At 41.7% G+C, this 12895-nt stretch overlaps 1 protein-coding gene across 1 annotated transcript in view; it reads right to left on the bottom strand.

The window, feature by feature from the left end:
* RAPGEF4 (Rap guanine nucleotide exchange factor 4) overlaps positions 1-12895 on the bottom strand; it is a 464996-nt gene that overhangs the window by 117493 nt on the left and 334608 nt on the right. The window contains exons 17-18 of the mRNA XM_029605798.1: positions 9210-9298; positions 7907-7985 (exon numbers count right to left, since the gene is read on the bottom strand). Of these exons, the coding sequence (XP_029461658.1) occupies positions 7907-7985; positions 9210-9298 (168 nt within the window). The remainder of the gene's footprint in view (positions 1-7906; positions 7986-9209; positions 9299-12895) is intronic.

Raw genomic sequence — 12895 nt, 5'->3', positions numbered from 1 at the left:
AGTATGATGGCCTGTAGTACCATGCGGAAGTCTCTGTATAAGAGGAGTGGTTTTAGTTTCTTTAAGGTTTGTAGTTTAAAGAAACATTCTTTTGTAGTGTTATTAACGAATTTGTTGAGGCTGAATCCACTGTCTAGGATGACTCCCAGGTCTTTTATTTGTTGCGAAAAGGTATCTTGGCTTTGGCTAGCATTAAGAGGTGTGGGTGGGACATAGTTTTCCGGTGCTATAATGAGAATTTCAGTTTTGTTTGTGTTTAGGACTAGGTTGAGGCTGGAGAGAAGATTGTTGATAGTTGACAATTATTCCAGTGTGACATAGCTTTGTGTAGTGAGTTTTCTATAGGGATGAGGATTTGTATGTCATCCGCATATAGAAAGTGAGTTAGCTTGAGGTTGGTGAGTAATTGACAGAGCGGGAGAAGATATATATTGAAGAGAGTCGGGGAGAGGGATGATCCTTGCGGTACTCCCCTTTTGGATTCGATGGCGTGAGACTCTTTGTTATTTATCTTGACCTTGTATGATCTGTTTTCCAAAAATGATTTGAACCAGTTGAATGCTGTTCCTGTAATGCCTATGGCCGTAAGTCGTTGCAGGAGGCACTGGTGGTTTACTGTGTCCAACGCTGATGAGAGATCGAGGAGAGCGAGGAGGCTAGGTTGGCCTTTTTCTAGATTAAAGATAATAGTGTCTGATAGGGTGGCTACTAACGATTCGGTATTCCTAGTCTTACGAAAACCAAATTGGTTTGGGGTGAGGGTGTTGTTTTCTTCAAGAAATTCTGTGAGTTGTTTGTTAACAACTTTCTCCATAGTTTTGGCTATCATAGGGAGGTTTGCTATGGGTCTGAAGTTAGCTGGGTCTGAGGTGGGAAGGTTGGGAGGTGGGAAGGTTGGGAGGTGGGAAGGTTGGGAGGTGGGAAGGTTGGAAGGTTGGGAGGTGGGAAGGTTGGGAGGTGGGAAGGTTGGAAGGTGGGAAGGTTGGGAGGTGGGAAGGTTGGAAGGTTGGGAGGTGGAAGGTTGGGAGGTGGGAAGGTTGGGAGGTGGGAAGGTTGGAAGGTTGGAAGGTTGGGAGGTGGGAAGGTTGTGCAATGGTTAGGATTTCCTCACCACCCCTCACCCCCAGAGCTGCGAATGCTGCCTTCACTGCATCCCCAGCCCCAGTTGGTCCAAGACGCAGAAGCTGGGTTGAGGAATCAAATCTTCATCTTCGGCACAGCAGGGCACAGCATTCCCTAGCAAGCCATCAGGTCAGCCCTGAAAAACAGCAACATTTCTCCACTGTGCTGCAATCATGTACACCCCTTTTTCTCCCCCCAATAATTTTAAAATGACAAAGGGGTGCATAACCAGTGAATTTTAACATTTTTATACAATAATTCTCACATTAAATTATAGAGTGAACTTATTCTTGATTTTGTAAATGTATTAGAATATTCATAACATTTCCTGAAATGAAAAATGCACATTTTTCCATCTTTAACTGCAACATTTTCCCAAAGTATCAACCTAAGGGGAATGTCTACTTGATCCATTTAGTCTGCTCGTTCTCCCCACCTATTGCAATATCTTAGAGCCCCCTTGAGCTCCATTTTACCCTTGCTTTTCCCACCAGGAACAATCCTCAGTGTTTGCCATATGCCTTCCTTTATGGCGTAGCCCACCTTCAGCCACCCCTCGTTTCAACCACTTCCAACTCTGCCCACTGCCATTTGCAATCAGTAGGGATTTCTCTCCCCAGTCAGACCCTACCCTTCTCGCTCTATAACCCACTGACTGGTTTCCGTCACAATCTGATGAAATGTGCACACTGAATCATACTTGTAAGTTTCACCATTGTGCAATGGCTGGGACTTCCCTCCCAAGGGCTATGAATGCCAAGTTAACGGACTCTGAGAACTGAACCCAGGTCTCCTGCAAGGCACTGTGTCAGGTTGGTACCAAGCCCTCAGGCTAACCTTTTCTCTGCTTTTCTGAATCCTGAGCTGCTGAGGGTTTTAATATTTACCATCCTGAAGGTAGGCATTCTAATGGAAAATATGAACAATGTTTAATGTCAGAGTTAAAGAAGTGTATTAAATCATAGCCTTAAAATAAGTGAAAAGCACAGTGTAAGTTAAGATATATTTAAACTTCTAGAATTAAGTTTAATATTCACAGAGACACATTCCTCATGCAGTCTACTTTTCCAGCACTATAATTATTTCATATACTTTTACCTACTTATTATCTGACTCACCACAGGCACCTCTAATTTTTTGTATTTTTTTACTGCTCATTTACTTATTTTTAATTCCACTAATGACAGCTCATGGTATTAATATTATCACAATGAAAGTAAGCAAAACACTCTTAAGGAATGTAATTCCAAAGATTCACCGCTGTTTACAGCAAGGCTTGTAATGCTAGGTGCAATGAATGCACCGAGAAGATGCTGCGAAGCTATGCCAAATAAAGCTGTGGAATGAGCTGCCAAGCCATACTAAATTCACAGCTGGAATGGGTCTGCACATCTGCAGAAACAAGAAAACAACCCAGTTTGGTGGGCTGATTTAGCTACTTACTTCCAAGGCACTCAGACACATACTAGCCTAAGGTAATCAGATAGCTCTGTGTCATAATGGACAAGCTATATCAATCCTGTTCAGACCCCACTGCATCTATGCATTTCCTTTACATCAAGCATGACTGCAAGTCCACAGAGGCAATGGGAAAATTAAACCCAGCACTGGCTTAGCTCGGAGGTGGCCAATTCCAGGCCTCAAGAGCCACAAACAAGTCTGCTCTGCAGGATATCCATAATGAATAGGCACAGGACATATTTGCATATCATGGAAACAGTGCATGCAAATCTCTCTCATGCATATTCATTGTGGATATCTTAAAAACCAGTTCTGTTTGTGGCTATTGAGGGCCACCCCTTGTGACATGGGGCTAGCAGGTCTCCTTACTCTGAAGCATTGTTTGGAGAGGATTACTGTATGCCTCCCTAATTTTTTCAAAGACAGCTGAGGGAATCTCACTTTCTACACACAATGTTAGAGTCCTACTTTTCTTATGAAAATCAGAACTAGAGGTCCATGCACGCAGTGGGGCAAAACCAGGTCTGAGAAATGGAGCAAGGTAGAAACCCTTTGCTTAAGGTCCTTTAGACCTCCATCTCCCTAAGTGTCAGATTCAGCTACAGTGGGCGACAGAGTCTTACACCTTTATGGTATGTCCACATGGTAACCAAAACAGTTTTAGCCATCTAGCTCTAAAATGTTTCAAATCAGAAACAAGAAAGCATATGCTTTTCTGGTCAAAAGGAAATGTACTTGGCCTTGGTAAAAATAACTAAAATGATTTTTCAGTCTGTCATTACAGCATCTTTCTTTGCTTCTGAACGAGCTGGGTTTGGGGCTGGCTGAAGGCTCTGCCGCTGTGCTGTGCACAGCTGAATGGGGGACTAGGAGGCCGATGTACTAGAGCGCGCTTACTCCCGGAAACGCAAGCCCGTGTGTAAAAAGCACCGGTATTGCATGCAAGCTGGGCGTGCGCTTGGTAGCAATGCTGTTAATGTGCATACTTTAGTTTTGGTGAGTTTCCACACAAAAACTCAGGGGCTAATGAGCTGTGCTGCAAAACGTCATTACCTTTTAGCACAGCAATAAAGAACACGTGCTGTTTCACAAACGCATTAGTGAGAGAAAATTCACTGCAGCCCAGAGGTGTAAGTAGGCTTTTTCCGATAAATTCATAGGTACAGTGCACGTGTACTTTTGTTGTCTTGACTCATTTATTTATATGTAACATAGTAAATGACAGCAGATAAAGACCAAAATGGTCCACCCAGTCTGCCCAGCAAGTTTTTTTTTTCAGGGATGTAAACTGCTGCTCAGTGCAATTTACCCCATGCAGAAATGTAAACATTAGGTGTAACAGTGGTTGGCCCATTTCTTCATTTCTATTCTCTAGCCAGCAGGGATCCTCTGTACTTTTCTGGCTCCATCCCCTGCCCCCCATCTAACACCTTCCTTCAAGCTGCAAGCATTACACCAAATACACAAACAACAGCCTGAACCCTTTCCCATTCCAAATCTCATTAAAAAAGCCGCCTGCCCATGCTCCATGTATTTCAAGCTACCAAACATACAAGGCTCCTAGCCATGCTCCATTTAAATCCAAACCAACAAACACTAATCCCAATTATTACGGCAACATCCATGCCCTCCACCTTTATAGATGGAACACTTTTCCCCTCATTCCCACAATTAATAGCAGCCCACACTAAATCCCAATGCATAATTTAAATCAGAGCAACAATTCCAGCCCAGCATTATTACTTACCAGTATCTCAAATCAATCAAGCCCCCTCCTAATCGCTTACCAATGCCTCATTTTAGATGGAGCCACTTCTCCAACTTTCACCAATCCCAAATAAACTGCCAGGGCACTGTCACGTAGCTCTGCCCATATTTCACCAACCATAATTCTGAAAACAAATCTGCCATGCCCCATTAACTTGTAAGAACACCCAAGTTTTAACCCTTTTCCAAGATACAAGGTCATTTTGTTTCAAACTTGGTATCTAATGGCAAACTGTTCCAGAGCAAAAGATGCAATTACAGAAAAAGCTCCAGCTCTGCAATGGACAAAGTGCACCTCTCTCACAGATGGAACATTTTAAAAGAGCCCCTCCCCCCTCCGGCTTGACCTAAGTTCTCTTCCTAGCCTATACCATGCAAGTTCATCCACCAAATAAGTGAGGCTTTTGACCCTCAAGGTGCAAAACATCAGGGTCAGAAGCTTAAATTTGACTCTAGCAACAACTGAAAGCCAGTGCAAGCTGTGATGCAGGAGGTGCAACACTTCTTCTAGGGCAGCCTTTAGCAACTCTGGTTGTGATGTTTTGAGTGAACTGCATGAAGCATGGGTCTCGTTTTGAGTGTCAGTAAGCCCACATATAAAGCATTAAAGTAATCAATTTATGAGATTATCAACAGATGCATCACATTTTAAACGCCTTAGTCGACAAAAATGTGGTGCAGTGAGCTGTCCAATCTTAACTCTGCAAAAGGTTCCCGATTAACCAATAAAGTAAGGAAGGCAGTGCATGTGTATCAATCTCATACATACTCATTGTGGATATCCTGGAAACCTGAATGGCTAGGAGTACTCAACCTCTCTGACAAAACAGTGCTATGAAACATGGTACAAATACAGTATGCATTTTAAATTTCCTATTTATTATTTTGCAAACAGTTTTCCAAGAACAATATCTTGAATAGTAATAACATTGTGTGCTCAGGAAAACAAACATCAACTCTCATAGTAAAACTAAGTACACTAATAAGGGAGCTAAAAAGAAAAATCAGGTTTTATATATTTTGGGGCAGATTTTTAATATTATGCGTGTGGGGTACATTTGCGCGCGCTATCTGGCGCGCGCAAATGTACACCCGATTTTATAACATGTGCGTGCTGCCGCGCACATGTTATAAAATCCGGGGTCGGCGCGCGCAAAGGGGTGCACACTTGTGGATCTTGTGCGCGCCGAGCCCTAGGGGAGGCCCGATGGCTTTCCCCGTTCCCTCCAAGGCCGCTCCGAAATCGAAGCGGCCTTGGAGGGAACTTTTTTTTTTTGTCCCCCCCATCTTTCCCTCCCTTCCCCTATCTAACCCACCCCCAGCCCTACCTAAATCCTCCCCCCCCCACCTTATTTCGTTGAGTTACACCTGCCTCTGGCAGGCGTAACTTGCATGTGCCGGCTCGCCATCCCCTGGCACACGCCGCTGTGCAGGAGGATTCTGCCCCGCCCCCGAACCGCCGCCACGCCCCTGGCCCGCCCATTTTTTAAAGCCCCGGGATATACGCGCATCCCGGGGCTTGTGAGCACCGCCGAGCCTATGCAAAATAGGCTCGGCGTGCACAGGGGTAGGTTTTCGGGGGTTAAACGCGTAACCCTTTGAAAATCTACCCCTTTATGTTATGTATTGTCTACTGTTTATGCAATTTTTGTTGCATGTTTTGATCTGTTTGGTTCTTAGGTTCATGTCAGTATTATATGTTTTATATTGAAATCCATATTGATCAATTTGTTGTGTATGGCAGAATAAAAATCTTTTAAATGCATAAATAAATAAATAAATAATCCAGAGAATAGCAATCCCCACCCAGTCAATCATCGATTAAGCCCACACATTTAGTCACCAACTTTTCAATGTCTGCTGTAAAAAAAGAAGTTCATGAATAGGATACTTCACACTGGTTTGTATCTCAGAAAATTTTGCAATTGGAAAGGATCAAGAAAGATACACAGAGTGTCCTTATAAGTAATTACATATTTGCATGGAAATTTTAATAGAAAATGGGCCCCCAATTGAATAATCTTTTAAATCCAAAAACAATCACCTTCTTTGGGTGGCCATTTAACCTCTGGAAACACACAGATTTTCATGTTCAAAATATTCTGGTCCATATGACACAAACATACCCATTTTCTATCTGGCTTGAGTACAAAACTACAAATCAAGGTAGCGTTAATTGCTAGTAGTAGTTCTGATTTCTCCAAAATTGCTGTGACAGGAAGGCTATCTAAAAGCAAACTGTATTCACGAGCCTCTGCCTCTCCCCTATTTACCTTTTCAATGGAAGCAGCTAATATATTCTCATAGTTGGAGTTTGAGCGGGTGTGTGAGCATCTGTTTGTGTGTGAGAGCATGTGAGTATGTGAAAGAGAGTGAGTGACCTTGTGTGGGCATGTATGTGTGTGTGTGTGAGAGAGTGTGAGCGAATGTGTGTATGTGTGAGACTGAGCATTTGTGTATTAGACAGTGTGTGTGTATATGAGAGAGAGAGTGGACAAAGTTTGTGTGTAGCCTCTCCTTCTCTCAGTAATCCAGGATAAAGAACATGATTCATGCTAGTTTATTCTCATGAATAACATTCATAAAAAAAAACCCAAAACATTAAAGTGAAACAAAAATTCCTTTGCAGGTTGGTGTGTGAAAAATGTCTCTGGTCTATGCATTTCTTGCAGCATAGCCTAAAGCTTAGAATATACGGTAAATCTGAGATGGCCCAGCAGGACTGCAGAGATGGAGACCCAGTTTTGATTCCCAGTCCTGGCTTCTGCTCATCAGGCAAGAAAGGGCTGCAGCCTTGCAAAGGCAGCATTCACTGCTACTGGGGTTGTGGGGAGGTTAGGAAAAGGTGTTAAATCCCAGTCATTACACAGCAGTGGCACCTATGGATGGAATTCCAGATGCATGGCTCCCTGCTAAGGTCTATCACTGTGATGGCTGGCTTATAGAGGGAGAGGGAGAAAGGAACAGACATGGGAGAGGGAAACCTTGCATAGATTCAGGGCACCTTATCCTCAAGCAGGTTCTCACTGAGCTGAAAGACCTCAAGCAGCAGGAAGGAATTGCTAGGCCACTAAAACAAATCAAATGCAGAACTTTGATCCAGATCTAGCTCCCATTCCACTAGCCACCACTCACTTTGCAACTCAGGCATGTCCTTCAATTCCCTTGAGTTCAAATACAGATTGTAAGCTTTTTTTGGGAAGGACATTTCAATCAGATTGGCTGATTGAACTTTTTCTAGGAATTATAACCAAACGACATAGTCACATAGTAGCAGCACAAATAATATGAATCAGCCCACATGTGAATTATCTTCCACAGTATTGTCTGCATCAAAGCAGCAGAAATCCAGTCACTAGCATGCCAATGGTGACTACTGTAACTGGTCTGATTGCCAATTTTCATCATGGATACAAAGCTTCAGAAGTACCGCGGCAGAAATCCAGTGGTCAAAGATAATCATAAAGGCTAGTTTGTCCGCCAGTTTTCCCTAGGAAATGGCCATGAAGCATAACATAGATCTCTTAGAATGTAAAATATGATTCTCAAAGGATATTGTGCCATCAAAGCTGGGCAAAGCTGGCTATTTGGCATAAAAACACAGTGCATCATAATAAAATCATCTAAAATAGAATCTGTAGAGAAAGAAAAGAAGCAATTATGGAAAGTTCTTAGAATTACCTCAAACGTCAAGGTAGTTTGGATATTTAACCAATTAAAGATGTTGAGGCAGATTTATTAAACGTTTTCTCTGGTGCAAAAAATGCTCCAGTTTAATCAATGATTTTCAATGGGCAAACTGCCCGGGCAACAGCAGCATGTTTTGCGTTCGAGCAAATCTTTGATACAACTGTTCCTTTGTTTGTCAAAGAGATCTGGAATGTGACATTTGTCAGACTTTATTGCATTTTCAGTATTAAACTACTAGTCATACTGAGTGGTTATGTTTTTCATTAACCAAAATAATGCAAGATCCATTCACCACTGAAGGACCAGTTACATGCCCTATTGCGATGCAAAGTCCCTTAACCTCACACTTCAGTTCCAATTACTCTCTCAGTTGTGCTACAACTTCCTGTTCCTAGAACCAGAACATTCATACACACATAGATTTATTTATTTCAATTAAATTACAATGGTGCCTTTCCCATCAAGAATCCAGATAACATTTCTATTTAAAGTATCATTTAAATTTAGATTTTCAGTTAGACCTTAAAGCTTTATGTTCAGTGGCATGCGACTTCATTATTTGAAATTTGTTTGGCCATTTTCATATGCTGCTATAGCTGGGCCCTCTAGGAGCACATTCATCTGGGGACTGCAGGGCGTTAACTTCTGAAATTTACATTACTTGAGAAAAAAATCCCGTTCATTGGGTACCCATCATGATGGGACCGAGAACTTCCATAGGTCACATGGTGAGCAGTCACGCTCAGGATATATGTAAGCAAAATGTTCATTTTAGAATATTACTTTATAAAAAAAAAAGATTAAAGTAACCTTTTTTTTTTTTTTTTTTTAACACAGCTCCTATCGATTTGGCAGAAGGGTCAGAACACAGATAGTTGTTGGTAACCTATTGTTCTATGGGTTATCAGTTTGTTTTGGTGGCATGCTTGTTCATGTGGCCCAAACAGATCTGGTATCCACAGGGGTACCACTGGTCATGCCCTTCATACAAAATGGTAAGTTAGGTCACAGATGCTACAATAATTTACATAACTTACAAGTAAAAATGTAGGAATATTTTCAGAGCAATTAATTTTGTAAAATCCTACCCACACTATGATTTCATTTGAACCCTTGTTAAATGCATTCATAAAGAAAGTTAGGAAGCATTTCTGTTCTCATATTTTTACCTGTTGCTTCGTTTAAACTGATTTCAAGGCGCATAGTTTCTAGAAAATGCTCTAAAATTTTTTCTGGCGTTCCTGACATCACAGTGTATCTAGACAAAATGAAGACACTGTATTGACATAGACATTATGTATTAAACAAGGTTTAATATTACACATTATTGCTTATTCCCATAGGGCTATAAGACTATGCAATAGTATACAGCCACACATAAGAGACAGTCCCCAATACAGACATGATAATTAGAGGCTTCAGGAGATTTTATTTATTGTAGAAAAAGAGTTAAAATCAACAAGTCTATGATGAATGGGAGAGTAAGGACAGATTTTTATTTCCAAATGGAAATGTCGATAGAATGAAGTTTCTGTACAATATAATATTTAAATAATGCTACAGCAATGATTATTCAAAAAAGGAGGTAAAATTCAGCAGTATCCTTACTAAACAAAATTAGGTTTTATAAAAATTTGCAGGTTTTTAGATTACTTTTGCAGATAGTTCAAAATAGTTAAATAATTTCTAGCTATTTGCAGAGATTACAGAATCCTTATCTGACAATAATGCCCTATTTACTGTAAATGGTATCATTTCTTGCTGGGTAGTGCTCTAATTTTTAGTCACTAGAATTGCAGTTATATTCAGTCAAACTCGAGGTAAGAAATTGCCATACTGGGTCAGACCAAGGATAACTCAAGCCCAGTATCCTGTTTCCAACAGAGGCCAATCCAGGCCATAAGAACCTGGCAAGTACCCAAAAACTAAGGGCTGGATTTTAAGAGGTATGCGTGGGCATAGATTTGGGTGCAAAACCCGGCACGCACAAATCTACACCAGATGTTATAACATGCGCGCGCAGCTGCACGCATGTTATAACATCTGGCGTTGGCACGTGCAAGGGGGTGCACATTTGTGCACCTTGTGTGTGCTGAGCCCTAGAGGAGCCCTGATGGCTTTCCCTGTTCCCTCCGAGGCCGCTCCAAAATTGGAGTGGCCTCAGAGGGAACTTTCCTTCTGCCCCCCCCCCCCCCCCCACCTTCCCCTCCCGTGACATCAGCTTTGCTCCATCTCCATCTGCTGGTAGTGGTGCATAACCCACTGGTTCTGGATCCACCTGTCTGAATGCTAAGAAACAGAGCATTTAGATACATGAACAACATGAAAATTCTAGCTGCTTGTGATTCTGATGCATGAAGTCTGACTATATAATGTGAGGGTCCCCAGAATTTTCAAGAGAAGGTCCACATAGGATCCCCAAGAGGGCTGGGGATGGGGAGGTCCTCCTCAGTGTTTGCTGAACTAGTGGGGGAAGGCAGGGAAAGAGCCCCTCAGAATTTTTTGCTGAGATTTCTGGATTTCCAGAAAGCATTTGACAAAGTCCCTCATGACAGAATTCTTAGGAAATTAAAAAGTCATGGGATATGGGGCAGTGTCCTGTTGAGGATTGGGAACTAAAGTTAGAAAACAGAGATAAGAGCTAAATGGTAAATTTTCCTAATGGAGAAAGGTGAATAATGGAGTGTCTCAGGGATCTGCTCTGATACCACTTATTTTTAATATAAATGATCTGGAAATGAAAAGAAAAAACAAACAAACGAGTGAAGTGATCACATTTGCAGACACCAAATTATTTAAAATTGTTAAATCACAAGAACATTGTGAGAAATTGCAAGATGACCTTGCAAAACTGAGAGATGGGGCATCAACATTGTAGATGCCATTTAAATGTGGACAAGTGCAAAGTGATGCACTTAGGGAAGAGTAACCCATTAGGAGTCACCATTCAGTAAAATAATCTAGCATGTAGAAATCTGCTCAGTGTGCAACAGCTGCCAAGGAGGCAAATAGAATGCAGGGATTATTAGGAAAGCAATGGAGAAAAAAACAGAGACTATCATAATGCCTCTGTATCTCTCCATGGTACAAGCTCATCTTGAGTTTTGTGTGCTCAAAAGAGATATATCAGAATTAGAAAAAGTATAAAGAACAGCGACCAAAATGATAAAGGTAATGGCGAACGATTCCCCTATGAAGAAAGGCTAAAGAGGTTAGGTCTCTTCAGCTTGGAGCAGAGACGGCTGAGGGGAGATACAATAGAAGTCTATAAAATAATAAGTGGAGTGGAATGAGTAAATGTGAATTGGGTGTTTACTCTTTCAAAAACTACTAAGACTAGGGCACATACAATGAAGTTACTAGGTGATACATTTAAAACTATTTAAGAGAAAATATTTCTTTTGGTTAAACACATAATTAAGCTCTAGAATTTGTTGACACAAGATGTGGTGAAAGCAGTTAGTGTAGCTGGGTTTAAAAAAGGTTTGTACAAGCTCTTGGAGGAAAAGTCCATAAATCATTACTAAAGTGGAGTTGTAGGAATCCACTGCTTATTCTTGGAATAAGCACATTGGAATCTATCTGGAATCCTGCCAGGTACTTGTGACCTGGATTGGTAACTGTTGGAAACAGGATACTGGGCGTGATGGCCCTTTGGGATGACCTAGTATGGCGAATTTTACAGTATGTTTTTATATTCTTAAGGGTTTGGAGGAGGCACATATGGCCCTTTTGATGATTTGAACTGCTGGGGAAGTGGGGAGGCAGGGCTGCCAGGGGTGTGGAAAATAGTACAAATATTTCTAGATTTCTCCAAAGTTTACAACCTGCTGCACCCCCAGCCTTCCTCCTTTCCACAATATCTGCTTGTCTAGGTATGTAGGGAACAGCGTGGGTGCAGGGTAGATGGATGGCAGGATAGTTTGTGTGTGGTGCACTCTCTCTCACTCACCACCACCCCCATACACTCTTGCTTCCTCTCTACTTCCTTCCCCTTTCCCCTCCTCTAACTCACCTCTCGTGCAAAATGCCAGATTCATGATATGAGCAAAACAACCCCCTCTGGAGACCCTAATCCAGGGAGAAACCCTGTGACTTGGTATCTGGATTGTAATAATGAGGGTTTCCTCACTTTTGCTTCCAAAGCTTGCATACTTAGGGGATGATGTCCATGTCCCATCTCCCACAGCTCCGAAGAAAAAGGAGGCACAGTTGGGAGTTCCAGGAACTACCATCGTTATCTGGCTTTCCCTTACAGCCTCACACAATCCACCAGTGCCTTCCTCTCCATGGCTTGCAGAGCCCTCCTCATTGGCTGAAAACTCATTATGGCTTTGCGCCAACTTCTCTCTCTCTCTCTGTTTTTGACCCATGTGGCCCCACCTGCACAATATATAATGCAGCCAATCAATGTGATGTGCTGCCACTTGCACTTCCGACTTCAAGTATCTGAGCTGGCAATAGCAGCAGAATGCACCCTCACAGCCTCCACTGCAGGCTAAATCAGGCTCCTTCTACCATTGCTGCCAGAGACCTGATGAAATTTAGCCAGGGGCCAAACCTTGGGCCATAATTTGGAGACCCCTGATACAACGGATAGATATTAACTTTGCATATAGTTTTCTTACAAATAAGTAGAGTTAACCGATAGTATATCTTTCTATTCACTAAATGGTATTGGAAAATAAATTGCTTTTTATTGCTTGGCAAAAAACAAGCATTAAAACCTCACAAGTAATACCAGTCTTTCTTGTTTCTTACAAAATTAATTTTTCTTTGAGTGATTTTTAAAGTGCTTTTTTGAATTAAGAATATGCCAGTGATGTGCATAGCTAGAAAAATAAATGGTGCTCTT

The sequence above is a fragment of the Rhinatrema bivittatum genome, chromosome 6, assembly GCF_901001135.1.
Source record: "Rhinatrema bivittatum chromosome 6, aRhiBiv1.1, whole genome shotgun sequence".
NCBI classification, from domain to species: Eukaryota; Metazoa; Chordata; class Amphibia; order Gymnophiona; family Rhinatrematidae; genus Rhinatrema; species Rhinatrema bivittatum.
Note: the sequence above shows the minus strand (reverse complement) of the source record. Positions and strands in the feature narration are given on the sequence as shown.